Raw genomic sequence first — 27728 nt, 5'->3', positions numbered from 1 at the left:
TATAATCGTAAATAAGATGTCCTGGCACATTTTAAGTAACAAATAGCATAGAGACATTTGACACAGATTATAAATTAGATAGATTACATTATATATGGTTTTGGCCAAGTTTAAGCAAGAACAAATAAAGCCTACTGAGTCAGGAAATCATAGCGATTGCCTTTTCAAAGCACAAGTAGCACATGTGGAAAGCAATAGCACCCAAAGGGCCGCTAAAGAATCCCAGGAATCCCAATGATTTGACACTCATACAACAGCTGGAGCTTGAATTGGAAAAGCTTCTCAGGACTTAGACATACTATGTAATGCTCAAAGGCATGATATTTGGGAGGAAGTGAATGTGATACAGGGTCAAGCGATCTGGATGTCACCAACCTCTGTATATTTCCTTGATGGCACAAGATGAAGGCACAAATGATAAGGAAATCATGTCAGTTCTTTGTCAGGGTTGTTTTTAGCAATACTATATCAAGTTGCAGCGTTTTTATACAGCAACGATCGAGTCAGGTTTGGTGCTGCCACAAAATCTAATTGCAAGTGACAGTGAGGACCGCTAGGAAGACCACCTGTACCGCCCTACCCACTTTTGAGGACTTGCATGTTGGATCAACTGAGACAAGAGCAGGAAAAAAATAAAATAATTTGGACCGTCCACATATTTGCCATTTCTTCCAGCTACTTCCCTTTGGTAGGTGCTATCGAATTATGCACACTAAAACCAACAAACATTCCAATACCTTCTTCCCTTTTGCCATTAACGCCCTTTTCAGCCGACTCAACATTCCACAGTGGAATTGTTGCCAATTGAAGGAGTATTATTATTAAATTGATTGCTAGCAGTTAATTGCAATTCCACACTAACAGACACTTTAAGGAGATCAAGGACTCTGCATCATTTGCACAATTGTCACTGACAAAAGCTTAAGTCACATGACTTGACAATTCTCAGAATCAAAGCAGTCATTATTGGTTGCTAACACACTTTTATATTCTTGCATAGCTCAACATATCTGTGTTTATGTATTATGTCCTAAATATTCATTTTGATATAGTTGCTTGTTGCTGTCATACTCAAGTAACTAAGTAGCTTTTTTTTAAACCATACTCGGCCAATAAAAACAATTCAGATTCTGAAACGTACCGTGGGTTTATCATCACATTTATTTCTCTGTGCCATCTATGGTAACATTCTGTGGTGGCATCACAAGAATATAAAAAAAAGCTAATACTGTCGATGGTAAAATCTTTGGAGATTTGCTGTTTTATGTGACTTCAAACTCCATGTGTGATTTTTAAAGGGGAAGTCAACCCCAAAAAATGTTTGCAATAATATTTTCAGTGGAAACACAGATTAATGTTTCCTTTGTAGAATATGAGTGAAGAAGGAAAATCCACCGGTTTATATCCATCATGTCACTTGCTGTCGACTAAAAATGACATCACAGTTGTCAGGTCTCAAGTCACAACCAATAACGGTTCACCAGTTGTCTGAAGCTGAGCCATAATTGGGTGAATTTTGCTTGTCCAAAATTTTGGACATTTGGCTCAGTCATGTCACAAAGTAACATATTTCCTTCTGTCTTCCATGTAAAAACAAATTCTAATGGCAGGTCCATGAAAAGGATCATCTGGAAAAACGAAAGAGGAGGGGGAAAAAGTGAAACCAAAAAAATAATAACAGTCTGCTTTTCATTACATTCTTAAACTGTTGGGAGAACGTTTCAGTTTGGCAGTTTTCCCCCGTAGAACTCTGGGCCAGAACTGCTGCGCCTGAGAGTCACAACTAATGAAAGGCACTTGTAAGAGAAGAAATCAGGCCAGCCTGCTGCTTTTTCTCTCCACCATTCGTTTTCTCTCCCCTCTTTTTTTTCTTCTTCTTCTTCCTGCAACTGTCAGCAAAGGGAGAGTGGGAAAATTCCTTCAAGCTACTTTAACTTCAGGTTAACTGTGGGATCTAAACATGCACACTGAAGTTTGGGTGCAGCCTGCGCTAGTGCCGCTGATTCTAATTCTGCTCTCTAGCGTGGAAGACACATTGTTACAGTCTGTGAGGTGAGTTTCTGCATAACTTCATACTCCACATGTAAAAATATGTTTTTCGTGTTTATTTTGGGGTGAGTTGAGGGTGCTGCGGGAAAGGAGGTGCCGAATATGCTGACAGATAATGCAACATGCGGTGCAGAAAAGTTGACGATTCTGTTTGCACTTTAACTTTTTGATGTGTTGTCAACTCTGGAGTCGGACTTTTAAATGTGTCTTTGTGTAAGTTTTGTTATTTTTAATTCAAGCTGAAGACAGCCCTTCAAAAACATCTCAGATCATTTGAGATGCATACTAAATTTATATGAACACATACTGTCGAGTTGGATTATCATGAATTTGTTTAAATGGTTAATTGTAATAACAAAACACTTAATTCCAAGAAATCCTTCTATTTGTTGAATAGTATTTTGTTTCATTTTATTACAATTATTTGAGTAAAAAAAATTCAGGATACTTATGAAATTAAAATACATAGTAATCATATCTATAGTTTAAGTTAACATCTATATTTATTTATACAATCACTTTGCATCCACAAGCAAACTTAACCATATGCATGCTATCACTATTCATATCAATGCAATTTTCATAATATTTAACGTAACGGGATGTAATATTAATTAAATAAACACTGATGGACACTTCATTAGGCAACCGTGCAATTTCATCAGAATGAATGAACTTTCCAGTACAGTATAATTCTGTGATTGGCTTTGGTGATTCTTTTGATAGGCAGAGAAAGAATCACAGGAGTAAATGTTCGAACTGTGCATAATATTATAGTGGCTCAAACTGTCTTTTTCTAAGCCAGTACTGTACATTTGATTACAGTTCATTCGATCTCTTAGAAGTGTTTGTTTTCAAACATTTACGTAGGATAATTCATTCATTCACTCATTCGAACCACTTATACTCACGAGGGTCGCAGGATTGCTGGAGCCAATCACATCAGTCTTTGGGCAGTAGGCAAGGTACGCCCAATTGCAGGGCACATATAACAACCAATCATGCTCACAATCACACCGACGGACAATTCGGAGTGGTCAATGGGCCTACCTTGCATGTTTTTGGAATGCGGGAGGAAATCAGAGCACCCCAGGAAACCTATGCAGGCATGGGGAGAGCATACAAACTCCACACAGGAAGGCCAGAGCTGGAATTGGACGTGCTAATCAGTGCACCACCATAATGTTGTGGCAACTTCCCTGGTGAATGAAAAGTTTGTTACAATTTGCATCATCTAGGTGTTGTTTTGTCCATTCATTGGTAAACCCCCACACATTACCCACGAGAAGCAGCCACAGCTTTCAATGGGTTTCTCCATTTTTTTTTTCCAAAGAAGTATAACAATATAAGAGCTGCAGTGGGTGTGAGTCATTCATTAATGAAGGTCTTGCACTGCTAAAACAAAAGTGATGTTGGTGTAGTCTTGGCAACTAAAGGAGAACAAAGACTTTTAATTACAATCTTGGATGCATGTGACATCCAAAAGCGAGCAACCTGAAAAGAACATTGGATAAATTCATCAGTTAAGGAATAGTATGCCCGGAATCTTAATTCGGCATCTTAACGAAACAATTCGGAGGACTGTATTCTTTTAATGTGGTTGTCCACATGTTTTTTTTCTGGATCTTATGTGCAGACCTTCATCTTTGGTTGCTGGTAGCCTTCACATAACTGACTTGTGCAAATCGTGTTCAACAGAAAATGCATGTTGTTTTTTTTTTGGTAGTGCAGTCATTCAAATAGCTGACTTACTTTTGTCTTTTCGGAAGATAACCCTTGCTCTTCTCTGTTTTTTTTATTAGCCAGGTGGCCGGCGTGTGTCGACTCTCCTCTGAGTCTTCCCTGCGTCGCTGCCGGACACCCGATGGCAACATCTGCAGCGGGAGGGGCAAGTGCGACTGCGGTGTGTGCGTGTGCCAGGCGTCAGATCCAGAGAAATTCTATGGGCCTCGCTGCGAGTGCCATGACTGGGTCTGTGCCACACACAATGAAAAAAATTGTAATGGTGCGTACACAAAGCGGATGTCATGACATATGCAGCACAAGCTGATGATTCACTCAAGGTGTCAAAAGATATCCCGAAATAATTTCTGCTACAACATAAGCGGCTTTTATATTACTGCAGGGATGAGCAATATTTTTGGGGTTGTTTTTGAGGGGAAAAAATGGGGAACCAACTCCCGTGGGCCAAGATGATTCGCCTTGACAATAACGGTTGTTTCTGGTTGTGGCTCAGTTTAAAAAAAAAAAAAAAAAAAAGAAAAGTATATCTGGTGCCTCAAAATTTTGAAGGTTGCCGTTTTTCTTTTGCACTTTGTTGATCGCTTTGTACTTTTTAGGATTCTGTGGAAGGAGGAACAGCTCAGTCATGAGTCATGTTGCAAAATTTGAAAATAGGTTGCTCTAACAAATGTGAAAAATTATGTGTTTGTTGCATGTTTTTTTTTTTTTTTTTACTTAGCTGGCTACTTATTGATTCGTAGCTATAGCCACAACAGGTTAGAAATAGGTGAGACAGACGACCATTCTCACTCTGAAAGAATAGAACGGAACCAAATCATTCATTTTCCAAGCTGCTTATCCTCACTAGCGTCGTGGGCGTGCTGGAGCTTATTCTAGCAGTCTAGGCGAAAGGCAGACTAAACCCTCAACTGGTCATGAGCCAATCACAGAGCAGAAATAGACAACCATAGACACTTAAGGACGATTTAGAGTTTTAAATGTACCTGCCATGAATAATTTGGGAATATGGGAAGAAACTGAAGTACAAGGAGGATTTAAAGGCTGCACAGGAAGGCCGGGGGCCAGACTTGGACCCACAATCTCCACACTGTTGGGTCAGTGTCTTCCACTGTGCCGCATAGAAGGAAACAAACATCTCAACGAGTAATGTGAAAACATAAATTCATTCTATGAGTCAAGTGTGACCACATAATTGTCATGGGCTGCTCATATTGCAATCAATACTAATTGTAACATGTGATGTAAACATTGTGCTTTTGTGACATCATACATTCCGGGTGTCAAACTCAAGGCCTGGGGGCCAAACATGGTCCGTCACATAATTTTATGAGATCCATTCATGTCAGTACTAAAATTGCACATTGTCTTCACTTTTTTTTAAAAAAAAAAAAAAGAGATATTGCTAGCATTTTTTTACCATTCATCTTTTTAAAATATTTGAACATATTTTTACTTGTCTCAGATTTGAAAACTAGTTAATTGTTGTGTCGTCTATACTGTATATAATAAGAGGCATTCGTACATTCATTTGGTATGAGTGGGTGTCTGTCTTTGTGTTCTGCAACTGACTAGGAGCCCAAGTCAGCTGGGTTAGGCTCCAACTGCACACGACCCTGAAAAGAATAAGTAATATCGAAAATGGATGCATGCACGATTGCACAGATGGTGCAAACTTACCTTTTACTAAGATTTCTGAAAGAATAAATGGGTGAGCTTGCATTGTATTTAGTTGTATAGGCCTGTATGTTTATTATACTACAGGTAGTTACCTACGTCCAGATGTCAGGGTTGAATAGTCAAAAAGGTGCAGTTGCGTAGGGGAGCAGGTCAACAGTAATAGAGATACGAATAGGCGGTGGTTGCACGTGATGACTTTGGGAGTGATTTATTTGGCCAGACAACACGGCTGCCGCGAGAAGCTCATTACGGTTCAGCAGTCTGGAACAATGAGGCCCGACTTTTCGGCCCCCGATAATGGGCTTTCACTCACCGCTGCACTGCTTGGCATCTGAGGAGGGATGGTGTTTCACACCTTGACGCACAATAACGCACCAAAACACACTGACATGTAAAGGATCGGGAAATAGCGCACCCACAGTACCATATACAAGTGGAATAGAAATATTATCAAAGCTGAACAGAGCAGAGCCAAGCTCTTTGCTTGATGTCTAAAACTGGTTGCCTATTTCTCACCTTATCGCTGTTGCCCTTCAGTTTGGCGAGTGGCTCTTTAACGTTGAAGATTTTCAATTTGCCGATATTGCAAACTCTTCAAGATTAGTTATTTTCTTGAGTATGTCGAGAGGATTGTACCTTCAAAGGAAGGGCTTTTGTTCCTTTTATAGCTTTCAGTTGCAACTCCATAATGTCCTGCCTCTTTTGGTTTCAGTGCTTGAGGGTGTTTTTTTTTGTTGTTGTTGTTGTTCTGTAAAAGCGGAGGTGGAGGAGGTATTATAAGGATATATACTGTATGGCATTCAGTCACATGCAGAAATATCCATGTTCCATTTAACGAAGATGAGAGAATACTAGGGAAGATGAGAGAAATATAAATAAATACTAGGGTCTCTGGCATTTTATTCACAGCAAAGAAAAAAAATATGTTGTATAGAACGAAATGCATTATTATTATTATTATTATTATTATTTATGCACATATGTGTGCATTTTGTTTCTTTTTTTTTTTTAATGGGAGCTTACCTTTTGGAAATGTTCCTTTTCACCAATGCTGTCAGGACATGAAGTTTGTTGGTGTTTTCATTTGATCTGAGGGAAAAAGAAATATGGTAAACATAGTGTGAAAGAAAGAAAAGTCTGAGTGCAGACAATATCAGTGAGTACACGTTGGATTTTACAGCTGTGCTAGGGTGTGTTCCCTAATTTAGTGTGATACATTCCAATATATTAAATAATTTACTGATTGCATGAAAACGGCCTGCTGCCCCAAACATCTACTGTGCTTTGTACGGCACTTGTTAATTAAAATGAAAATTTAAAGTGTACCTCATTTCAGCAAATGTCAGGATTAACATTGAGCAGAGCAACATTATGGTACCCTTGACCAACATCTGCTCACCAAATGTGTGAAATGTCCTATCATATTCTATCCATGTTTTTTTTCTATTCCCTCTCTTAATGTTCATCTCTTTATGATTTGAGGAGATTTTTTTGCAAGTCACGGAATTTCCATAATGTCCTGCCATACGGAAATTGTTTACAAATCCATCACAATAACATGAGAAGAAATCAGAGCAACTGGGGATTATTTCACATCTTTTTTGAATAACTTGTGGTGTTCAGGCTCAACGTGGCACTGGCTTTAAAAAAAAAAAAAAAAATCTCTCCCTCCCTCCTCACTGAATAGCCACGTGAAGTCTGTTCCACTCTCTCCAACTTTGACTCACCATGCTGAGGAGTGTATTTTCCTCTGCTGTGTTTATATGAACAGAAAAATGGTTCTTCCATGGCCTATATGTCCAAACAGTCAAAGGTTTCATAAAAATATTTTAAGTATTTTAGCATCACTGTTGCTAACTCAATGCAATCAAAACATAACCCTGGCCTCACACTTGGTTGAGCTACAGTAGAACTTTAAAGGCTGAGCCCAACTGCTCTCCGATCCAGAACTATCCTTATTGTTGCAACCTCTGTACTTTTTCTGGCTGGAGCCTCGGGGATTTCAGGCTTTACTGCCAAGAGCAAGCGAGCATCCCACCCAAGGGCCATTGTGTCAACAGCAGTACACATCAAATGCCTCCAAATGTAGTACAGCAATTACATAACTGCAATTGGGTTTTGGAAGTATGATGCCAGATGGAATAATTTGCCATCATCACTCATGTTTCTCAAAGTGTGGTCTATAGACCAAGTAGTCTGTGACTAAGTCACTTGCAGTTTCAACTCCGAGAACTTTACATGAGAGTGAGTTTTGGCCCTGAGAACTATTGGGTAATTTATCAGGGCCGAAGCATTGTGTCATGAAATCAATCATAAGTAGCCCGCTGAAGACTATGAATCATGAATCAAAAAGACTATGGATCATTATTTTGTGATTATAAAGTACCGTAATTTTTGGACTATAAGCCGCACCGGATATAAGCCGCACCAGCTAAAATTTGTGATTCAAGGTTCAAAATTTGAGAAAAAAGTAGCGGCTTATAGTCCGAAATTTACGGTAATTTGTTGCGTCTGAAGTTGAAATAAAACAGATAAAATGGAGAATGATTTGACTTGGACTAAAAATCTGACATGATGCATTTATGGTGCACCTTATAGTCCGGTGTGCCTTATATAAGGACAAAGTTTTAAATTTGGCCATTCATTGAAGGTGCGCCTTATAGTCCGGTGCGCCTTATAGTCCGGAAAATACGGTAATTGTAAATAACTAAATATGGATCAAACCTTACTTTCAACCAACTACCATGTCCACTGTGTACTGATAGAGTAGTCGTCAGGCTTATTGTTTTCCATCATTTGGCGCTGGAACATTAGTTGTTCTTTTACTTCAAATACATATTTTACATTCATATGTTTTTACTTGAGACAATGCAAGCGAGCCATTTGCTGTGCAGTGAGTCACCTAATGAGTCCAATGTGGGCAGTTGGGAGGAAAAACGCCAGTCAATTCTTGACAGTCCACGGTACGCCACTAACACTTTCTGCGGCTGAGACAAGTGGCAGAACATCCTGTCTGTTTTGAAACATAATAAGCCAAAAGGAGAGTGTTTCTTTTACAGGATGGCACTTACAAATATGAGTGTCTGAGTGTTTATTTTTTTCTTTGTGGTCTGTCAACATGAGATGACTTCCTCTCACCCTCGAACACCCACAAGGAGAGCGATAATTAGTCACAGAAAAGTGCAATTGAGCAAATTAAGTGGATATGTAATATCCACAGTACTGTATTATGCAAAATGATTAGACCGCCACTAGTTTTTTCACAGCAGTTATTTGGACGTAGGAGGACAACACTTTTTAGAAAGTTAGTTGTAGAGCACAGGTGTCAAACTCAAGGCCCGGGGGCCAGATACGGCCCGCCACATCATTTTATGTGGCCCGCGAAGACAAATTGTGCATCAAATTTGTGTGTCATTACTAGAATTGCAAATTGTCTTCACTTTTAATATCTTTTTTTAAATATTTGACCAGTTTTTACTCGTCTGATTTGAAAATAAGTTATTTGTTAGTTTGTTTTGTAGTTTTTACTGTATATAATATGAGGTGCTCATACATTTATTTTATTTTATTTATAGCAAAATGGGCATGTTTTTAGTATGCAAGGGCTACGCGGCTACTCCTTTTATAAATATTTCACCTGTATTTAATAATAGATGAATTTGAAAGATATACTTTAGAAATTAAAATAAATGAATAAGGAATTCCATTTGATTAATATCAGTCAATTAATACCAATCCAGTATAATTGACTATGTAGTCATTTACAATAAGTCATTTTAACTGCATAAGGGAAATCTAATAATCTGTTGAATGTAACAAACTATTGCACGCATTACATCAGCATTATTCAATGTTCTGGGTGCCATTCTTAAATTATGTTTTGTCATTAAGTAAAATTGTATGAGTCACCGTCCTCTCCTTGTCTATGGTAGCACTACATCGCCAGTTCGAAGGTCCTAATTGGTTGTATCCAAGGATTGCTCAGAACCTGATTGTCTGGTTAACACCGAGTGAGTGTGAAACTGTCTGTGTATAGTAGCGTGGGAAGCAACATTCCAAAGACAGAGTGAATTACGGGGAAGGGTCAAATGTGAACAAGACACGAACATTTCCACAAACAAACTTTCAAGCAGATAAAGTGGTTGTCACCCTCCCGTTTATCACAGACAATTATACAACACTGCCGACATAAAACAGATGGACAAACATAAATAGATTAATTCAAAACATGAATACATTCAATTCTGATCTGAGAAATGTATGAAAGCAGACTGTAAAAGCATGTTTTTGCATATATGCATGTATTTTGTGTATATAGAGAAAAACAGTTATCATACATATGATTAAGAAGTGTCTGGTCATATGTGGGCCCCCCCAGTCACACTTATTGTGGCCCCCTCCATCATTTAAGCTACCCATTCCTGCGATAGATAGATAGATCTACTTTCATTTGTCAAATTCTCAAAGGTGTACGCAGCGATAATGAGGATGGATGGGGGACAAGTCTGCTAATGATTGATGGACAGCCCTTGAGAAGGACACTGCATTTACATGATGAATGAATCGGGAGGATGATTGAGTGTGACGAACAGGGGCCCTCTTGTCGTCAATTGTAAATAGAGCATTATTTTGATTCTGCCATTTTGAGTGGTGGCTAGATCAGCTATGTTGCAGCGGCTTTGCCAGAATCGGCACTTACAATTCAAATGGCAATGATCATTTCAAATTTAGCATCTTTATATTGTATTATTGAAAGGGGAGCCGACTCAAATGTTTTTTTTTTTTGGTCAGAATAATCTATCCGAATTAGTCAAAATATTTTGATCAAAATCGTCCTTGATGATTATCGCCTTGGGTTGTTTTCTAGGTTTTATTTTCTTTAAGGCACATAATTGGGAGAAACTAGAGGTTTGATAATGACCCAAGTGAAAACATCAGGATTTGTGTTTTTTAATTAACAAACTACTGTCTAGTTTTTAGAAAAATGACAGCTGGATGTTTGGAAGAGATGTTTGGAACCACAGCTTGCATTCTTGGGCAGATTTATGATTTGATTGGTACTCCAGCACTGCAGAGATAAATTTCGTACGAGACTATCATTTGCAGTCTTGGTTGAAAGATTATGACTCAAATGGCAAAGAAAATGTCTACACTGATGCGTTTTAGTGTTATGTATGCATGTCTGCCAATTTATTGGTCCTGACAAATGTTGCAAAATAGGAATTGATGGATGGACTATTTGGATACTGGGATGGGGAAACAGTCCCTTGGTGATTTGACAATCGAAAAACGATAATGAGTTTCGCCAATCAATCATTTTTTTGGACTGCTTGTCCACCTTAGGGTCACACTGTAGCGGTGCAAGAGCCAGCTACTAAGATTAAATTAGATACCAAAAGCAAAATGCTTCCGTCATGATGGCTAATAGAGAAACTGAAAAGCTTAAAACAATTGTACCTTTTATTCTTGTACTTTGTCTATTGGATAGTTGTCAGGCTCTTTTCTGTTTTATGCAGAATAATGTTCGGAGTAGAAACACGACTGCACAATTTGCATTCTTGGACAAGAAGAACCATTCCCTCGTGATTCGACTGCCAAAAATAAAAAACGATTTTGGCTAACAAAAGTAAAACGATGCAATGACTTTGAGTTGTTTTGTAGGCTATTTTTTGGTTCATGGAAAACGACACAGGATATGAGATACAGACTGTTTGCATTCTGGGGTGGGTGGAATGGTTCCATCATGATTTGAGAGAATAAATTCCTTTTGAAAGAAAATGAAAATAATTGTGTTGAACCAAATTTGTTTGTTTTTCCATTTGATAGTTATCAGGCTTTTTTCTTTTTCATGGAGAATGACATTAGAAATGACTGCACCATTTGCATTCTGGGGAAGTCAGGAGCAGTTCAATGGTGACTGGAATGGCAAGAGACATTTGTTTCTCTAACAAAATGTTTATAGAGAACAATATATGAAACAAGGAATAACACACTGGATGCCACCATTTGCATTCTGGCCTGGTGAGGAAGCTTTTGTTGTGACAAGTCTAGTTCTCGAGTTCACTGAAACTGACGTAAAACGTTAGGAATTTGCACATTGGACCTAACCATTTTTGTAGCGGAGTGGTCGAAACTATTCTGGGGAACGTTTTAGTCACTCCAGTCCATTAACTAACAGCAATTGGCAAAATAATAACTCAATATGGTCCTCTCTTGTCAGAGTTAATAACATTTACATGCGATTAATGTGTTACTTAAGGAGGCACCTCGACCTCCTCCTGCAAACCCACGACAACACCCCTCCTTATATCCTGGGCTTCGCGGTCCATTTTTAACCACAGCATTTTGGCATAATAAACAGCATGCAGTGTGTGCCATTTCCCTTCAGATCACGGATATTGCGACTGCGGGAAGTGCGAGTGTGACGACGGCTGGTTTGGGGAGGCCTGCCAATTCCAAGAGGAGTGTAAGCTTTCTGCAAAGAAGAGCAAGGAGCAGTGCAGAAACCCTCAAGGGGTGGTATGCTCCAACAGAGGTACAGTGTTGCATTTAGTGATTAATTATTCATTATTCAAATTAAGATTAAGAATGAGGTGGCCGAGTTAAAGCATCAATTAATGCCTGTGTTTATCTTCAAGTGACTCACAAACAAACATTTGTAATTGCAGTCATAATGACATACTGATTATTCATTATTTATTATCAAATGGTTCAAACCTCTTGGTAAAAATTTAGTAAGACTTCATATGAAAGGTAAAGCAATACATAAATTGACACTATTTGGGGATAATTGAAAAAGCTTTATACTCCCAAGTCAATAAACTCAATGGAAATATTTGATATCCTCTCGGCAGGACATGAGTGGTCTTAAGGAGAAGACATTCTTTTTGCCCAGCAGGACATGAATCTGCCTGTCATCTGCATAGCAATGGAAGGAAATGCCATGTTTTTGTAGGATGGAACCGAGGGACACAGTAAATACAATAAAAACAGCAAGGGCCCCAAAATAGACCCCTGTGGAACACCATGCAACAGAGGGACAGAGCGGGACTCGAAACTTGGGCTAACACAAAAGGTTCTGCAAGGAAAATATGATCTCAACCACTTTAGAGTGCTACAAGGGATATTAACCTGGAGCTAGCAGAATATTGTGGTCCACCGTATTGGACACTGCAGTTACATCTAACAAGACTAGGCACAGTCTCCATAGTGTATGGTCACAATTGGGTGTTGGAAACATAATATGGTGTCTGTTTTAGAATTTTCTCCCTTACTCTTCCCGTGGCATTAACATTACTGAATTTTTTTTTTTTTTGGAAAGGGACTTGCAACTGTGGTAGCTGCATGTGTAAAAATGAAGACAACAAAGGCCTGGTGACGGGAACCTTCTGCGAGTGTGATGACAGCGAGTGTCTGGATGAGGAGACTGGTGAAGTGTGTGGAGGTATGTGCCAAAATTTCCATGTGGAGAAATAGAATATTGTATTCTGACAGCAACGTTATTTAAAGATTAAAAAAAATCATCTCATGTTTTGATGAATATCGCCAGAGTGTCAATATCCTCAATATGAGTGACCTCATCAGATTGTTGCATGATGCACTGTGCTTCCAGGCCACGGCCAGTGTTACTGTGGAAACTGTTACTGTGCTGCTGGTTGGCATGGAGACAAATGTGAATTCCAGTGTGACATCAGCCCATGGGAGAGCAAACGCAGATGCTCATCTCCAGACGGCAAAATCTGCAACAACCGAGGTCTGTTCTTGCGCTTTGAAGCCACAGGGCAGCTCTAGTGATTGGGATTTTTTTTCAATAATTTATTCAGCCTATAAAATGTTACTAGAATGTCACTGTACAGTATGTACGACAGAATAAAATTAAGCAAATAATGAATAATTAATGCTAACAGGCACCATATATACTCTAACAAATAGCAAAAAAATAAGTATATATATATATATATATATATATATATATATATATATATATATATATATATATATATATATATATATATATATATATATATATATATATATATATATATATATATATATATATATATCCATCCATCCATTTTCTGAACCGCTTAGTCCCCACGGGGGTCGCAGGCGTGCTGGAGCCTATCCCAGCCGTCATCGGGCAGTAGGCGGGGGACACCCTGAACCGGTTGCCAGCCAATCATATATATATATATATATATATATATATATATATATATATATATATATATATATATATATATATATATATATATATATATTTGTAAGTTAAGTAAGTAATAAGTTGAAAATTCTACCATTGCTCATGATCCTCTACATTTCCAACAGACCTTTTTTCTTTCTTTATACAATTAGTTATAGAGCATGACTGAACTGTGTTTTTAGACAGAGCCCCTTTGCAGATCTCCTATTTCTGCCTAATTTAACAAGCGACACAACACTGTCTGTGTTCACGGAGTGGAAGGCCTTCATGATGTAGCAGTAGAGACAGAGGGCAAAGGCCAGACAGAATTTACAAGCACTAAAAGCAACGAGCCGGTGACTGGAGGTTTTGGATTTTAGGTTCATGTTGAACAAAGTTTGAAACTTTCTATGGTTGCAGAAAGCATTTTGTGTAAAATGGATGAAGAGGAAATCAGACAGGCTGCTAGGATTGCAAAGCTCTAGAATTTTTTTAGCGAAGTTGGGGATTTTTTTTAAGTATTAAAATTCATTCAGAGTCCCACACAACTATAAAACCTTTTAGTCCGACAAATGAAAAATTCAACACTATATTCAACACCCCTATAAGCCCCATCCTTTATTTTGCAAACAGCTAGTCTTGTTTATTCCAATAATGTCCCAAAGAAACAACAGCTATAACAGTGGAGTGTAGAGTGATGTATCGGGGAGGATGAGGGTCAGGATAGTTATTTGGGACAGGTCAGTCAGAAGATTGGTGAGTCTTTGCGGAAGAGCTTGGGAAGGTGAGGTGTGAAAAGTAAGGATATATTGGGGGGGATTGGGGATAATGGGGTTTGTCAAAAAGGTCATCAGGGAAGCAAGATGATGTCAACCCGGACCATTTGGAGGTTACTTGGGGGAGGATAAGTGCGATTATCGTGGAAGGCGGGAGGGTCTCTCGGAAGAATATGGGCTCAATTCGGTGTCATCTACAAGGATGGATGGACTTCAAACGCAATTATACTTCAGAACAATATTTCTTCACATAGAGGCCTATGCTGGAATTGACTCCTGACCCCAATTTATTGCCATATATGTCATCCTTTTCAATAAATAAATGCCAAAGTCAAAATAGTAGCTTGATTTATTTCACTGTACTGGCAACATTACTCAGTGTCAAATGACTGATGTGTTTGTAGACTTCATCCATAGAGAATATGTGGCATGTGGAGAACTAATGTTTACAGTGAAGAATAAAATAAAGATCTACTGAGCATTTCAACTTCCCTTTAAACTAGTGTCTGTACATGTGGGAAATTAAAGAATGATCTGATGTCCCTGACTTCCGTGCAGTTCTACAGGGTAGGAAAATATAAGGAATCACCTCATAATAAGTCGGATGTCCGGTTCTCTGTTGGTGAGAAAAATAAATGAGAACTTACACCGTTTGTAATTTACATATTCATTAAAAGGCATTTGTAGTAATAAGCAAATATATTGTACATAGTCTATATTGCATCAACCTACGTAGATGTTTTTTTGTTGATAATTTCTCTTTAGATACTTCACAGTAACCTTCATCTCCCCTGTGTGAAAAGCTTGACTGACAGGAGACAGTAGAGTAGCACCTCCATCCCCCTCGCTAATAATACCCTAACTGGCATGCTGTCAAACTGCTCACAGCTCGATGGTGGCGCTTTGGGCTAAATGCATGCATTAATACACGGCAACGTTCACAACTGTCTCTATAGGAGGACTGAGTGCAAAAAATACAAATAGTCAAACTCTGTGCTGGAAATAGAGGTGTAGATGTTGTACTATGTCTCTATCCTGTGACATGAAGGTAGATGGCTTTCATTATGGTGGTGTGAAGGGAGTTGGGGTGGGGGGCTGAACCCTAACCAGAGGGCCAGATACATGCCTAAGGGCTCACCAGCTGGCACACTTCCCCCAGGCTTAGTCATGCTCTGACAAGCAGTCATACCACGGGATGCTGCTGAGCCAATGCTGTGATTCTACTACGTACTGTCCAACTCATGACAACTTGCTGTATTAAAATATTTTAAAAAGTATTATATTTATTCCCGTCCCTTAGAGGACAGAACCAGACCAGACACATGCAGGTAGGAAAGAAGACTCACCAAAGGTCACCAAGAGGTCAGCAAAGAATGTAGCACCACTTGAGTTGGGGCAGTAAGGATGATATCTTGATCAAGCGTTCAATGACAGTCTCCAGCAATCTAGGGAATAAAAGCAACAACAAAAAAACACCCAAGGAAAAGAAATAAGTACAATGCAGTTAATTTCCCATCATTGAGGACAAAATGAAGACTTTGCAAACCATCTCAGTTGATCCCCCCCAGTAATTCTAATTACAAATGTAACCTCATCGGAACTGCAAATTAAATAAAGTTTTGTGCACGTGTGTGTGTGTTAGGCACCTGTGTTTGTGGGGAGTGCAGCTGTTATGATGTGGATCCCTCTGGTGATTGGGGGGATATTCATGGCAACACCTGCGAGTGTGACGAGAGGAACTGCCATGCCACCTATGACCGATACACCGATGACTTCTGCTCAGGTAACATGATCCGTCATTGGGCTAATTAAAAAATGAATAAATAAATAATGGGAAAGTGACAAAAGTGAGTGTCAGAAATGACAACTAGCTTCAATTTACTGGTAGCAGGTCATGGCAACTGTATCAGGGTGTTTGATGCAGCTCCCCTCCCTTCCTCCAGGTCACGGACAGTGTCACTGTGGCAGGTGTGACTGCAAGGATGGCTGGGCTGGAAAGAAGTGCGAGCATCCACTCTCCTGCTCCATGTCTCTGGAGAGCAGCCTGAAGAAGTGCAGGGGAACGTCCAAACTGCCCTGCTTTGGACGAGGTACACCCGCTTCCTTCCACCCTTGCGCGCCTGTTGCCATGGTAACCCCCTGCGCTCAGCACTCACCTCCCTCTGTAAAAGTGGGTCATTTCTAGTGCCTATTTTGAATAGAGTTAACCACAACAAAGAATATTAACTATTGCACCTCTCTGACAATGTCAATCAAAACAGGGCATTACAACCATCATTATTGATATTATATTCTACTGGATGTCTTCAGAGTAGGATCACTGTACCTATGGACAAGCCTCAAAGGACCACATGAGTAGCTTGATGGCTTTGATTTTTTTTAAGCAGCTCACCAGTGATGGGACATTGTGGTTTTCTTGGCATGTGATAGAGATTTAAAGAAATGCAGTGTGTCATATTTTTTATATTTGCACGGAAAAAAGTATTGTATTTACTCAATTTTATTTAATCTCATTGCACAAAATAAAAGCATTTGGATCCAAATATATATTTTTTAAATAGACTAGTAGTTTACTCATTCACATGGTTTTTAGTTTGTGCAACTAATCGATTAAATAAAATTGAAATAAATTCAAAATTTTTTCAGTGTTTCCTATTTTAAGATTGTAGATAATAATAATGTGAGAAATAATTAACATGACCAGTGTCTTAACATAATTGAACATAATAATATCAACAAAGGTTTATGTTTTTTTTAAATAATAATACGAATATAATGATAATCTATTATGTAATATAAAGTATATCTTTAGTAATATTTCAGAATTAAGGATTTGGTTCAGCAACTACAGGTGGGATTTATTTTTTTCAAATGTGAATTACATTAAAGTACAAAATCTGCATTGCAGTACCTTTTATAGGTCAAACTTAAAACCCCAAAATATCTCAAAACATGCTGTGCTAGAAAAAAAGTTATGTTTTTTTTTCATTAGCACCAAACATACATGATACGACACCTCTGATTAAAATTTGTTGTTGACCATTGCTTTTAGTTATATAATTCAAGCTTTTTGAACAAATATTTTCTATCTGAAGTGTATACCACATTAACCCGGCACATGAGAGAGACCTGTTATTTTCCAAAAGGTTCATGACCCCTGCTTCAGAATGAACTGAACTAATAAAGTTGGGGCGTTTGCTATCGCAACGGCAAAGTTACAGTGAACAGGTGGTGGGTTCATTTGTGTGATTTATGACGCTGTATGATTCATTAGCAGCCCTGCTGGACAGCAGAAGTCCGTTGTCTTGCATCCCCTAACACCACTAAAGTCTGACTTACAATTGGATACGTGCTGGAAAGTCACACTACCGCAGCAGATGTGCAGCTTGCATCTTCTCAGTGGACCTTTGTGGCCTGTTGATTGATGACAATCGGTTAAGCAAGCGGCAGGACAAACGTGACAAGGAGACACTAACAAATAGATTTTTTTTTTTTTTAATCTAGCACATTTCAGCTACAAGCACGGAGATGTTAAATCATTGCTTTTTAGACAAGCTGAAGTCATAATATATAATAATCAGTCTAAATGAGTTCCTAATTGAGGGAATGATTTCCAATTTGTTGCCATTGTGACCCTAGAAAATTACAATAATGGTTTGAAACAAGTTCTCTGATGGTGTTGATTTTGGAACTTTAGTGGTCAAGAATATTTTAGTGGACACCTTCTTGGACACCGCTCATTTTGTGTTAGACTGGCATTTGTGCTAATGGATTTTTGTACAAAAAATTAAAGTTGTATGCATTCAATTCTAGTAAACATACCTTATCAAGAAAGCTTCAAAATCATGCTCGGGTTGTAGCATGGAGAATAGCATTACTTGCAATTTTTTTGCAACATGGAGAACAAAATTTCTGCAACCAACAACCTTGGGACCTCAATGGAAGGATGGTGGATCCGTGAAGATGTATAATTCAGCGCTAATCCAAACTAAGATTGTCACCCTTGGTGAACGTCAACAACATGCCACTGAAGCTTCCATTGCTTCCAGACATTGGTTTGATGTGTCCAGTCAACCCCCCCACTTGAACATAATGAAACAGAAGAGAGGAACATGTGACAGCAGACTTAATTAACTCCAACACCTCCAGCGGTGCCTTTAAATTATCTCCACAAGCTGCAATAAAATGGAGCTTTAAACTAGAACAATGAAGCCTCGTTAAAAATGTCATCACTGCTCACTCATTGGCTGCTGGCATCTGTTTAATAATTAATGACCTGTGTCCTTTACTTTTGAAGTCCATCAATGTTCAAACTAAATGCTAAAACCTGTTTAAATTATTAAGATTTAAAAGCAGGCCCTGGAGACTAGAATTAAGCAACTTGGAAGTGACTTTGTTGCAAACACACTGGCTTCAGCTACAAAAGCTGCAAGAAATTCAGTCAAGGGAAGTCAGGCAGCAGAGAATAGGAGGCATGAATAGCGGGTGCAGATGGCAACTTGAGCGGACAAAAACCCTGAAATGTAAACCAGCCGCTTGAAGGCTTTTTTATTCTTCTCCCTGAGACACATTCTTTCCAACATGTGGTATATCCTCTGGGAGCCACCTGCTTTTATCATTGAGATTCCTTTCCCAAGTGATGGTAAAACAATGAACGGGTACAGTCTCGTATCTGGCATTTGACGTCCAGAGAAAGGTCAAAGTTAAAGAGGGTCACTGTAGTTTATTTTGTGAGGCGATGCTTAATAACTGGAAGGCAGACTCTGAGTGACATTTTCGATATGATTTCCCTTCCCGCTTCGCCTCGGACAGACAGTTTGTGTCATCCCGATGACTTGTCACTTGACTGGTCTCCAGTTGGTACTACCGTATTTTCCGGACTATAAGGCGCACTGGACTATATGGTGAACCTTCAATGAATGGCTCATTTTAAAACTTTATCCTTATATAAGGCGCACTATCAGCCTCTGAGAAGATTTTAGGTTTTTAGGTGCGCCTTATACTCCGGAAAATACGGTACTAGTTCACACGTTGAAACAATGCTGATGATCACAGACTAACATCCTGGCTTGGTTTAAAATAATTCTCAAGAGTTGTATCATCTAAGCATATTTATAGCAGTCTATAGGCTGGAAAAATCTGTAGCTTGACCATAGCACCAACGAGCCAGGCTCATATGCCCTCAAGGTGTCTTTTTGGTGGAAGCTTGGAGGACTTTTGGTTGGCTTCCATTGTGAGTATAGCTAGACAGAGCCGTTTTTTGCTCCATCCGTAGAGGAGTGTCCCTTCTGTGGAAGCAAACTACATTTTAGTTTCCAAATAAAGAGAATGGCAAATGTTGCATGTCCTCCATTGTTGATTATTAGGTGGCCTTCCTCTTTTCATTGGCACTGTGGCTAAAAGGTCTTCAGAATCCGTAACATGCCACACTTTTTCCTTCACTCAATCTCTGCAATGTGCACTATGCTGCCCAGTGACTCAGCTTGCTGCCACACTCTGAAAATTGCGAAATTTAATTTGCTACGCCCTCAAACACTTTCAATGGTGTGCATCTGCAGGGTTAGCCATGAAAACTCAGACAAATTTGTCTCCTGGCAAGCGTGTGCCTATGTGACTTTTTCACAAAATGTGATAAGCGGAACCACTCCCACACACACAGACACACACAGACACACACACTGACGCACGTACACAGAGACGCTCTCTTTCCAGGTGTGAATGGTTCAACAGGCGGATATAATCGATAAGGCAAGGGTGTTATGACATCAGTGGTTACCAGGGTAACTGACTCTCTTGCACAGATGGTGCCATGCTCTATAGTTCTCTGTGTATGTGTGTTTGGACGTGTATGTACTTGCACAACTCAAAAATGTTTACCCAGTTCCATGGCGCAAACCTTTAAGCAGCAAATAAAGTTTCAGAAATATGAGTACATTTTATAATATGATCTTATGTACATTACTTCTAAAAAGAGCTTGCGTGCTAAGTGTGGTGCCCCCATAAATATAAATACGTAGTGTGCTGTCTTCTATTGTACGCTCTATTGCTCCTTTATTGGGTACATTTGGTCAACTGCTAAACTACTGAATGTCAAGTCAACCAATCATGCAGCATTATTTTCTATAGCAGGGTGTCAAAATCATTTTTGTTGCGGGCCACTACATAGTTGTGGTTTCCCTAGAATTGGAAGTACCCTCATATTATGACATACAATAAAATCCAGTAATAAAAAGTTTAACAATTTTCTAATTTATTAAGTGGCATTGTAACAAAATCTCACTGTTATTAAAAGGAAGACAATGTAGACCACAGGTGTCAAACTCAAGGCCCGGGGGCCAGATACGGCCCGTCACATCATTTTATGTGGCCCGCGAAGACAAATTGTGCATCAAATTCATGTGTCATTAGCTTTTTTTTAAATATTTGACCAGTTTTTACTCGTCTGATTTGAAAATGAGTTATTTGTCAGTTTGTTTTGTAGCTTTTGCTGTATATAATATGAGGTGCTCATACATTTATTTGGGTTGACAGTCATAATGGCCCTCCGAGAGAAGCCATGACTACGATGCGGCCCGCGAAAAAATTTGTTCGACACCCCTGATGTAGAGTTTTGATATTTTAACAGGAAACATTGAGTTGACACATAATTTGCCTTTGCAGGATACATAAAATGATGTGGCCGTATGTGGTCTCGAGTGTGACACCTGTGACCGTAAAATGAAAATGCAACACCGTGCAACTGAATCGGCTTTGACGCTGTCACGTTTATTGCTTTCAATATTTTTGATGACATTTCGTAGCCCAAAATGAATGACAAATGGCTGTATTTTTTTCTTTATCAAAAACGAAGGTGATGTTTTCTGTTATATCTGTTTTGCACTGGTTAAATTATTTGACGCGTCTGTTCCAAATGTGCTAAATAATACAGTTTGCTTTCGTCATTAAATTTCAGATGATAAATATTTATAGCATACAATTTCAAAACAAAAACGAAATCATCAAACTCATTGCGTGTGAGGCGTTCCGTGTTGGTCATCTCAATTTCTCAAGTACACCACACACTGAGCAGTAAATAAATAACATGCTAATTTTCTCCTCATCAGATGTATTTATCGTTTCCCCACCATTTCATTTCATTCCAAAGTCAACAACCACAACACAACTTGCCAAGCTTTTCATCCTTGCAAAACCTTTCTGTCATCTTTACTTATTCTATGCAACTCTGCTACACAAGTGTTAAGTGCAAACACATGCTTTTGACACATGCTACCCACACTTAAGACACAAAAGATGCGAACACACCATTTTTGTCTGTTTTTTTTGTAGGTCAGTGTCAGTGTGGACAATGTACTTGTCACCCACCTGGGGACAGTCGAGTTCATGGCAAGAACTGCGAGTGCGACGACCGGCAGTGCGAGGACCTCTCTGGCGAGGTTTGCGGGGGTGAGTGCACATGCGCACAAAATTACATAGAGACTCTTATCAAGTGCAGAGAAACAGCAAGAATCGAAAGAGATTTGTCTGGACTCATAAGTGGTACGGCTTTTTGGAACCCAAACACAACATTGTGGCGTGACCACATGACAATTTACTGCAGCAATTAATTGACACAGTTATGAATCACAAATAAAGTCACAAATAATTGTCTTTGTCCAGGGGAAAACAAAGAGAGGTGTCTTTGGATCTTTTTTTATGCAAGTCGGTAGCTAATTGAACGAAGAGGGTGCTTCCATTAATGACTCTTTTTCTGTGCCTTGACTGATTGAAGTAGCCATGCGTGGACGGCAATTTGAGCAAAATGAAACTGCTCGCCGCTTTTAATTTCATAAAAATCACATGGTGTGCACAGACACAGCATCAGCCACTAAAATGTCAGACTGACATAAAGGAGTGCCATGTACAGTTCAAGTTGGTGCAGCTGTAAAGATGCTTTTTTTCATGTGTGTCTTTGTCACTTAAGTTGTTAAGTTGCATTTAGAATCATCTTGCCTTTAGGAAATAATACAAATAGAAAAGGCCCTTCCCAGTGTCAAGATTATTTATTATCCATCGGAACATGTATTTTCCGGACTATAAGGCGCACCTTCAATGAATGGCCCATTTTAAAACTTTGTCCTTATATAAGGCGCACCGGACTATAAGGCGCACCATTAATGCATCATGTCAGATTTTTAATCCAAATCAAATCATTCTCCAATTTATCTTTTTTTATTTCAACTTCAGACGCAACAAATTACTTTAATATTACAAAATAATGATCCATAGTCTTTTTGATTCATGATTCATAGTCTTCATGCGGGCCACTTATGATTGATTTCATGACACAATGCTTCGGGCCAGTTTAAATTTAGGAATTTGGTCCATACATAAGGCGCACCAGACTATAAGGCGTTGGTTTTGAGAAAATTTTAGGTTTTTAGGTGCGCCTTAAAGTCCGGAAATTACGGTAAGTACAATTTTAACATTTTCGCCTGTCATCTAGGTCTAATGGGTTGCAGAAGTAACTGAGAACTATAGCCAAATTGTATTTATTGCCTCATTCAGAGTGATGTCTCCTATAGACCAAAGGCCCTTTTAATTTCCGCCACCAGGTCATGGTTATTGCTCGTGCGGACGCTGTATCTGCGAGGAGGGTTGGTTTGGCAAGCAGTGCCGCTTCCCCAGGTCATGTGACCTAACTGACACACAAAGCAAGGAGCAGTGCGAGACAGCCGATGGAGTTCTGTGCAGTGGCAAAGGTAACTCATGAATGTTAAAACTAATTTGAATATTTTATATATCATTTATTATAATTCTGCAATCGAAACAGTGTGTAAGTTCATGTATCTAAGAATATGGTCCTGTAAAATCCAGGTTCCTGTCACTGTGGCCAGTGTATCTGTTCTACCAAGGACTGGTGGGTGTCCGGAGAGTATTGCGAGTGTGACGACAGAGAGTGTGACAAACATGATGACCTTGTTTGCACAGGTACACCAGTTGAAACATCTAGGCTCCATCTTGACGAACTCATGGAAGTGACAAAAATTCCCGTAAACGCAAAACGGCAGACTGTGTTATCATGCAATGGTTTTGGAGATTTTCTCGTTGGTCATCTATGACAGACCCACAAAAAAAGTCCAAAACAATACAAAGCCAATTTTCCTACATAAAACTGAATTGGTTTCAGCGGGTTTCAAAACATTTCAGGGAGCCCAACTGAAGCAATTTTTGGTGGTCACACCTCAAACCAAGCTTGAATTCTAATCAGGATGAACACACGTGCAGAATATGGTGAATTTTTAAATCTTGAAAAACCCTGAAAATAGTGATCTACAACAAACTACCCATAAAAGCCAGCCCAAGTGATTCTCCCAGAGAGTGTCAAGGTGTGAGAAGAGGTACCTTGTTAAAAAGTCCTTGTCATTCACACCTTTTTCTTTCTACGTCATTGCAGGGAATGGACTGTGCAACTGCGGCACCTGCGAGTGCTGGGATGGCTGGACTGGGAACGCTTGCGAAATCTGGGTGGGGGCCGAGTACTGAGACCCCAAGGGCGACATTGGAGAACCAAACCTTAGAGAAGCAAAACATGGACTTGTTTTTATTTCTTGTATTGTACTGGCTACAAAGTATTATTTGTAAAATTGAATTTTGATATATAAACATCTATTTGTGTTTCTTTATGACATAAATGCAAAATTGGACGCGAGTTGACAAATTAACACAAACGAACCAATGGAGGCAGACAGTAGGCGTTGTTTGAGCGTTTTTATTTCTTTCGTTTTTTTTTAAATAAAACATTAAATGCGTCGCATGAAACGACATCTTGCATGAAAAACAATGCAAAGAAGATCTTAAACATACATACATGGTTACAAATTTGGTTTATAACATGACATAACTCCAAATGGGCATACTTGCAATGGTATATAGTATTATATATTTGTTTTTAAAAAATAAATCATCTCAATAGTGACTCTTTCTTTAGCTTTCCCTAAAAGAACAAGACTCAGACTTCCAGGTGTGGATATTTCTCGCTGACTTGGGAGACGTACATGCGCTATATGCACTAAAGTAATGGGACATGTGGCCATTGAACTGGAAGTGAAAATGGAAGTAAATATAAATTTGGTCCCCCTTTTGTATCTTCAACAGGTGCGAATCCTCATCCATTCAGGGGAGCATTTATGAGTTTAATGGGGCTTAGGTCAGGTTCCTAAGAGGCAGGGTGATTACATAATTTTTTAAGCGGTGTTTTCTAACCCTTTTGTCCGTAAAGTGCCACACTTGAGAAAGGGGACCAATATTTTTTTTTCCCTCTTTTTTTTTTTTTTAAATGAATATTAGGTCACACTGAAAGGAAAGACACTATGAGCATAAAGTTGTAAAATTTAGAGAAAAAAAAGTCATGTTCTCATCTTTTTCTTTTCAGTGTGTTCCTAATATTCCTTTATAATCGCAGTAACATATTTGCTACCTCTCCCAGGTCCAAAAATATACTGCACACTCTATTGCACATTACATAGTAAAATTACAGCACTCGCTCACATAAATATTTAATGTGTTGTATGCGTGTACATCAAACAAACTGTACAGTGTCGACAAACCCTTTGCATATATGTCTTTTTTTTTTTTTAATGTAGCGATACATACCAACAGTTGGTGATAGACATATCCTACGTTACATGCAGTTCGTCGACACCTCTCTCCACCATGCAAAAAAATGGGACAAAATGATCATAAACAAGAACGTGCAAGTACAGTACGCCGAACAAAATGAAGTTTGACATCACACACAACCCATATGAGAAATATGCGAGAAATGAAAGAGGCTAAGTGAATCCAAACACATTTTAACATGGGAGCCATTTACAAATTGGAAAATTGCCTTGGACTTGCCATTGAAGTAGAATTGAATGGAGCTGGACTTTGATTGTTTCAAAGTTGAATAGAAGTCCCGAACAATAACCAAGAAGAAGTCATTTCTTTTCCAAGTCTAATAGAAGGCAACTGGACTGTCTTGTTGATGTGTTAGTAGAATTGAACTAGACTTGCTTTTGATTGTTTCAAAGTTGTACAGAATTCCAGAACAACCAAAGCGTCAATTTACTTTCAAAGTTTAATAGAAAGCAACTCGACTTTGTCAATGTTTCAATTGATCCAGGTTAACAATCGTGCAATTTATTTAGAAGAAGCAGAAGGGAACAGAAGGTGTTGTTGAACAGCCGATACTTTGTCTAGTTGAACGGGAGTCCAGTTCAACAAGGAAAAGGTCTAGTTGTCTCTAAAGTGTAGGAGGCAACTAAAATTCTTCTAAAAGTCCAGTTACCTTCTCTTCAAATATGTGGATTGCCATGACCTGGATAACTGAGAATTTACACAGACAAATGCATTTACAATGCTTTCCAGCTCTTGCATCTATTCATACTAACAAATCAAAACTAATGTCCTCGGTCGGTCATATTTTATTAAAGATAAATGTAAAAATGTGACATTTCTCAACCAAGAGAACTAGTCGGAAAAGCCCAATCAAAGCAATGACAAATGTCAAAGATTGGTCATCATTTGCTAACAGTCATGACGAGAGTAACAATGTGAAAGTGCAGAATAGCTTGTGAGGGTGCCGTAGCCTGCAACATGCCCATGTCAAGTCCTACACTATGTATATCCCGACACCTCTGAAAGTACATGCACGTGACTAATTGAGGGTAGACAAACCTGCAAAAATGACATCAAGTTAAGACTTTTCAAAGGAGTAGGAGAGCAGGGCGGCGGTCACGCAAAGATCTCAGGAGGGTTCAGAAACCAAAAGCTATCACAGTGAAAGCGTTGATGTTAAGAGGACTTTTCCCAGAATCTTCCTCGTAGGTGTTTGGGGTGGGGTGGGGTGGGGGAGCCTTTGGTCATTTCAGAGTGAGCAGGGTGAGTCTCGCTATGCTAACAATGCTACGTGTCCTGTAAATGGATGGGTGGGTGTTTGGGTGGGCGAGGCACCTTGGGCCCAGTGGGGACCGGGAACCGGTTTTTGTATGCCGGTAGAATCGAGTTTGAAAACAGGCACGTGATAGGCCAGAATGATCAGTACTGCATGCTGAGCTAGGACACGATTCCTCTTGAATAATAACCTACTTGTTTAAAATCGTCTTTTGAGTAATACCACCCCACCCCCTTCGCCCCATACTTTTATATTATACAATGAAAATGGTACAATATATATTACGTTGTTGCAAGAGAGAGACAGAACACAAGATCAACCTTGCCCATGCTTTAATCGGTAGATGCAGCTGGTAAAGTGTTGTGGATGCTGCCGCTGAAGGGCTGCCTGCCTATGTCGTACAGTTTATCTCGGCAAAGAGTCTCGAGCCTAAGACCTTCAAGAAGCCGTCAACGGAGGCCCACAAGGCCGAGAGATATTCCTACAGCCCGCGCTTGGTAATAAACTTCAAGAAAAATAGATTTACCAGAGAAGGCGGAGCGCTGAACTAAAGCTTGGTGGGACTTGTGTGATATGTAGACAGCATTCTCGTACGGCGCTTTCCCCACCCACATCCCTTTTTGCAAATGTGTTCATGGAGAGCCCCGTTGCACTGATTGTTGCAGTGGTGGCAACTAGCACTCCATCACTGACTGCAGGTGCTGGAAGGTAAATGGAAAAAGCAATATTCGATCGTTTTTGTATGCCTGTTGGTTGCGTGTGTTTCTGGGGCCAAAGTGGAAAGTTTGTGACTGGTTCTAGAAAAGGGAAGAGAGGAAGGAGAATATACTTATTAAAAAATAGAGGACAGTCGTCCACATATTTATTCTATCTATACAGCCGCTATCCCAGAACATAGCTGGTGAACCGTGGTATAGAAAATAGGTCTTCCTCTGCAATAGGGCATCAAAGAAGGGAACAAGGTGTTTTTTTCTTTTTTTTCCGTAGTTTTTTTTTTTTTTGTATGAACCCTCAGCAAGCAAAGTGGCTGTAAAACAAACCACAACCTCACAGTTGCAGAGGAATTTTTAAAGGCATTCCAGGATCAGAGAGGTCAGTTATTGTCCTCCTGTACTGGGGGGGAAAATACCCCACCACCCTCCCAGGACCCTCCCCCAGACTCAACCTAAAAATCCCTCCACCAGACAGCTGGAATAAAGGGTGAGGACAAGGCAGAGACAAAGTTGGAGGAGCGGGAGAAGAAACGGAGGAAAGGTTCGCCCGGATCCACCGAGGAAAGACGCTCCAGTGAGGGGGAAAAGGCCTTCCGCCATCACCCCGGCACACAGCAAACAGTCAAGGGGGGTGAGGTGGGGCGTGGCTATGTGGCGGGCTTGTCGGGCTTGCT

General features: G+C 39.4%; 2 protein-coding genes across 9 annotated transcripts in view; one reads left to right on the top strand and one right to left on the bottom strand.

Annotated features, from left to right (window-relative positions):
• Positions 1-1721: 1721 nt before the first annotated feature.
• Positions 1722-24382, top strand: itgbl1 (integrin, beta-like 1). The gene is made up of 11 exons (XM_049727636.1): positions 1722-2052; positions 3852-4054; positions 11858-12004; positions 12791-12913; positions 13082-13222; positions 16070-16210; positions 16371-16517; positions 21754-21870; positions 23019-23165; positions 23281-23394; positions 23861-24382. Exons 1-11 carry the CDS (start codon positions 1961-1963, stop codon positions 23947-23949), a joined length of 1461 nt encoding a protein of 486 aa, XP_049583593.1. The 5' UTR covers positions 1722-1960; the 3' UTR covers positions 23950-24382.
• The window catches only part of fgf14 (fibroblast growth factor 14), a 61465-nt gene continuing 57892 nt past the window's right edge, over positions 24156-27728 (bottom strand). For all 8 annotated transcript variants that reach the window (XM_049727637.2, XM_049727639.2, XM_049727642.2 and 5 more), the window contains one exon: positions 24156-27138. In XM_049727637.2, coding sequence (XP_049583594.1) covers positions 26864-27138 — 275 coding nt within the window. In that variant the 3' untranslated portion in view covers positions 24156-26863. The remainder of the gene's footprint in view (positions 27139-27728) is intronic.

Source organism: Syngnathus scovelli, chromosome 8 (assembly GCF_024217435.2).
Source record: "Syngnathus scovelli strain Florida chromosome 8, RoL_Ssco_1.2, whole genome shotgun sequence".
In the NCBI taxonomy this organism is placed as follows: domain Eukaryota; kingdom Metazoa; phylum Chordata; class Actinopteri; order Syngnathiformes; family Syngnathidae; genus Syngnathus; species Syngnathus scovelli.
The sequence above is the reverse complement of the archived record's forward strand: the minus strand, read 5'-3'. Positions and strand labels throughout refer to the sequence as shown.

Excerpts from the sequence above, each read along its gene's own strand:
- itgbl1 (XM_049727636.1), top strand. The coding sequence starts at position 1,961 with ATGCACACTGAAGTTTGGGTGCAGCCTGCGCTAGTGCCGCTGATTCTA. Across the intron at positions 2,053-3,851 it reads ACATTGTTACAGTCTGTGAG|CCAGGTGGCCGGCGTGTGTC; the intron begins GTGAGTTTCTGC and ends TTTTTTTATTAG. Across the intron at positions 13,223-16,069 it reads CAAAATCTGCAACAACCGAG|GCACCTGTGTTTGTGGGGAG; the intron begins GTCTGTTCTTGC and ends TGTGTGTGTTAG.